At 38.5% G+C, this 4271-nt stretch overlaps 1 protein-coding gene across 1 annotated transcript; it reads right to left on the minus strand.

Moving 5' to 3' along the window:
* Positions 1-202: 202 nt before the first annotated feature.
* Positions 203-1326, minus strand: LOC129748545 (uncharacterized). Its single transcript, XM_055743198.1, has 5 exons — positions 1173-1326; positions 755-1111; positions 591-696; positions 395-515; positions 203-328 (listed from the first exon to the last, which is right to left on the minus strand). The coding sequence occupies exons 1-5, from the start codon at positions 1222-1224 to the stop codon at positions 293-295; spliced, it is 672 nt and encodes a 223-aa protein (XP_055599173.1). The 5' UTR covers positions 1225-1326; the 3' UTR covers positions 203-292.
* Positions 1327-4271: the final 2945 nt, after the last annotated feature.

A 4271-nucleotide genomic window follows, 5' to 3' on the forward strand; every position in this document is an offset into this window, starting at 1 on the left:
AAACACCTTATCATCCATTTTAGCCACCACAGCACAGTGCGTGGGTGGTTTCCAAAAGATTCCATTACATTGCCGCTGATACTAGGAAGTGTGCTGTAATCAAAAGTCTCTAGAACATTTACACGAAAATAGGAATGCTACGGAAAGCAAAATTACTAAGAGTTCTCAGCCCCGAACAAAAACAACACCAACGAGATTCCGGTTAAAGATTTTGACCTTCCTTCGTATTTATTTGATTTGTTTGAAATTTCGTTCACCTCATTGAGTATTCTTCTCAACACTAAGCTATAATTTAAATCTCATTTTCCGCCAGCTCTCCTCCGGACGACTGAAAATGATAAGATAAAGAAGTAAATTTATGAATTCTACCCTTTACTCATTGTAGGGAGAGAACCTGATCACAATTGTTGGCCGTACGGATGTTGAACAACAGAAGGTTGATGATTTTACTCAAATTTACGCCCTCACAGGTAGCGAGCAGGTTTTGCAAACATGTTTGCCCTACTTCCATGTCTCTGAAAGGGGGCAGAAAACAACATTTTATCAATAAAAATTACCAACTTGATCTGCGTGTCAATTCCTCTACTCACCTACATTCCTGGGCAGTCAAATCCGAGAACAAAATCGGAACTTTACATTGGACCAAACCTTTGCGCACAGTGGCGCTGCATTCCATTTTCTTGGCAGCATCGGTATCTGAATATGGTTTTATTTTAATGGATTGAGTTCATTACAAATAATTACAGCTCCTTACCTTCGCCTTTGACGAGTTCCCCGGAGCAAATCATTTCAACGATATTGTCTCGGGTTTTCCTCAGAACGAAGGCATTCGTCTTCGCATCTCGCGGCCAGCATTGGGCAAAAGCATCAATAACCGGATCGAGGCAGGAACCTGTCGAGTTACTATCTCGGCAAAGGTCATCCACCGACATACTCGAGCGCGCATCTTCCCCAATACAGTCGATGCTCGTTGTCAGTGAGTTTTGAAGCCATTTGTAAGCCTTGCCTGTTCCGGTCGTTGTCAAACATATTCTTTCGAATGCCAGCAAACTCCTCTGGATACCGAGCAGGACGTTCGTTTGAAATGCATCCTGATTTGGGCTTCCTGAAACTGGTAGGAAACATCATATAAATTCATAGTTCTATTTCTGACGATTGAATGAAACACTTACCAGAAGCAATCAGTGCCAGCGAAAGTACTACGAACATTGACTTATGCATCATGACTACGATTAACTGCTCAGTAGGCAACTATCAATAATTTATAGAAAAGAAATGAGTTTCTGTAATCGCAGTTAAGCCTCAACACCAGACAACAAAATTGTATTCCATAAAATTTTGAGGAATAAATTTATTACTTTTCAAACTTTTTGACAGATTCTTGGAATCTTTTTCCCTTTTCTATCTTCAAATTCCATCCAGACTTATTTTCAATTATTTTACTCTCAAAAATTTCATCTGCTAGTCAGTGTCGGTTTTGTAAGCGCCATGCTATAAGCGAGATAACAGAAGTTTAACAAACGTACGAACGTCTTAGAGCTGTTAGCTGACCCCGAATTACACAGCCTTGCGGTGATTCGTACGCCGAACCGATTAATTACAGCTGCATCCGTTGCAGTGAATAGTAAACTTAGGAAGCTATCAAAACAATTCTTGTTGTGGAAATACCGTTAAAACAAACTCAGTTCTAACAACCTTCTAGATTTGTTATTATTTGAAGGATCATCTTTAACCTATTAATAAAACTCGGAAGTGGTAAATCGACATTATCAATGAGTTGAGTGCCTTTGAATAATTTCACCTGATTATGATATTGAAAGCATGTTTGGTCAATAATAATTATTATTGACCAAACATGCTTTCAATATCATAATCAGGTGAAATTATTCAAAGGTTAAAGATGATCCTTCAAATAATAACAAATCTAGAATGTTGTTAGAACTGAGTTTGTTTTAATGGGTATTTCCACAACAAGAATTGTTGTGATTTTGATTATAATCAAAATGAAAAATTACTGTCTATATTTCATGAATCAAACATTTTATAGGGATCGCACGTTATGTACATTCCTGTTATGTACACTCCAAAAACTTAACGTTAAATTCACCTGGATTTTCACATAGACGTTCATGAAGAGAATTTTCACTTGATTTACGTGAATTCCACATAGCAGAACGAATCTTCTGTATGTACAATTAGGTGAAATTTCTACACTTCATATAAAAATTACAAGAAATCTATTTACAATGCGAGCTCTGTTTGCTCGTAGATAGAGATTTTTTGTATAATCTTACGGATATAAAAAAATCCTCAGATATCATGTAGATTTATATCATTTTCACGTAACATTCATGTGAAGGGTTTTTTGAGTGTATAATTGTATAAAGGGTGATACGATCAAAATTTCGGTCGAGGGAAAACGCGTGTAAATCGGTAAAATCGTTTATTTAAAAAATCAAATCACATTTCTCTTTACAAGTTTAATTAGTATAAAATTCAGGAAAAATATTCTTCGCCGCAGAAAGCCAGTTGGCCTTGAACTGCTGCTCGTCCTTAGCAGTTTTTTGGTCTTCTTTAGGTCCCAATATTTCTCAATTGGGCGTAGCTCTGGCGTGTTGGGAGGGTTCTTGTCCATGGGAACCACCTGCACGTTGTTGGCGGCGTACCACTCCATGGCCTTTTTACCGTAATGGCAAGATCCCAAATCCGGCCAAAACAGTACGGAACAACCGTGTTTCTTCAGGAAAGGCAGCAGACGTTTATTCAAATACTCTCTCACGAAAATTTCTTGGTTGACATTCCCGGAAGCTATGAAAATGCTGCTTTTCAAGCCACAGGTAGAGATGGCTTGCCAAACCAGATATTTCTTTGCGAACTTTGACAGTTTCATGTGCTTGAAAATATCTGCTACGTTTCCCCTTCCTTTTGCCGTATGAAACTCCTGTCCCGGAAGCTGCTTGTAGTCGGCTTTGACGTAGGTTTTGTCGTCCATTACCATGCAGTCAAACTTCATCAGCATCGTCATGTACAGCCTCCGAGATCGCGCTTTGGCCGTCGTATTTTGTTTATCATCGCGATTTGGAGTCACTACCTTCTTGTAAGTCGATAGTCCGGCTCGTTTTTTGGTTCGATGCACGGTTGTAGACGATACACCCAGCTTATTTGCGGCATCTCGGAGAGAGAGGTTAGGGTTCTGCTTGAAACTACCGGCAACTCTCTTTGTCGTCTCAGCGGCTTCCGGTTTTCGATTTCCCCCCGATCCAGACTTCCTGGCTGTCGACAAACGTTCCCCAAAAACCATAATTACATTTGTAACGGTTGTTTTGGCAACTTTTAGCGATTTTGTCAGCTTTGCGTGCGATTAGCTCGGATTGATACGCTGCTCTTCTTCTTTGGACGGCATTTTGACAACTGAAGAGTGAATTCCAAATCAAAATAGGAGCAACATTCACACACACACACACACCTTCAAAATGAGGGATGTTCAGGTTTTTTATATGCAAAATTGAAAGAAATACGCCCTTTAAAGATCATCGTGAAGCGTAGGCAATGCCAATCATAGAAGTTTTCAGTTCCTGTGTTTGGTAACACAACAAAGTGGACAAAAAACATGCTTCGTAATAGTTTTTATTTCGGGAGCTAAGCACTCTGCAACAAAATCATTACACATTGTAAAAAAAACGTTTGTTAAAATAATCGTAGAGCTCAGTATATGATCAGGCTAGAAAAAGCATCATTTCCATTATAGGTAATATTACATAGAAAATCTTTGTAATTACATTACAAAAACGTACATATTTCGTCGTCAGTGTATTGCTAACTCATTTGCTCACACGCTCATCCCCAACACTGACATAATCTTCAGTATTCCAACCGTTCACTTTCAGTTTGAAGCTAGGGCACTACCGATGCAAAACTGAGGACATAAACGAACAAAATGACAGCAAAAATTGCAAAACTGGTAGTGACCAGATGCAAAACTGAACATAAACGAACACGCTTTTTGATTATAAGTTGAAACTTGAAATCAGTTTTACTGCAAACTCTGTATAAAGCACGCAAAAGTAATGCTTTTTATCTATATATGCACTTTTGATCCCACATTGTTAGAAGCGCAGACTTCCTGCATTTGTGAGTGCAGTTTTCCGAGCATTATGTGTTTTCGATGCTAAAAAAGATATTTATTGTCATTATTTCTTCCATAACTTTTAAATGAGTTGTTGGCATGAATCATGAATCAAACTTTCAATTCTGGGGAAGATCTGAAGACG

This window comes from Uranotaenia lowii, chromosome 2 (assembly GCF_029784155.1).
Source record: "Uranotaenia lowii strain MFRU-FL chromosome 2, ASM2978415v1, whole genome shotgun sequence".
Taxonomy (NCBI): domain Eukaryota; kingdom Metazoa; phylum Arthropoda; class Insecta; order Diptera; family Culicidae; genus Uranotaenia; species Uranotaenia lowii.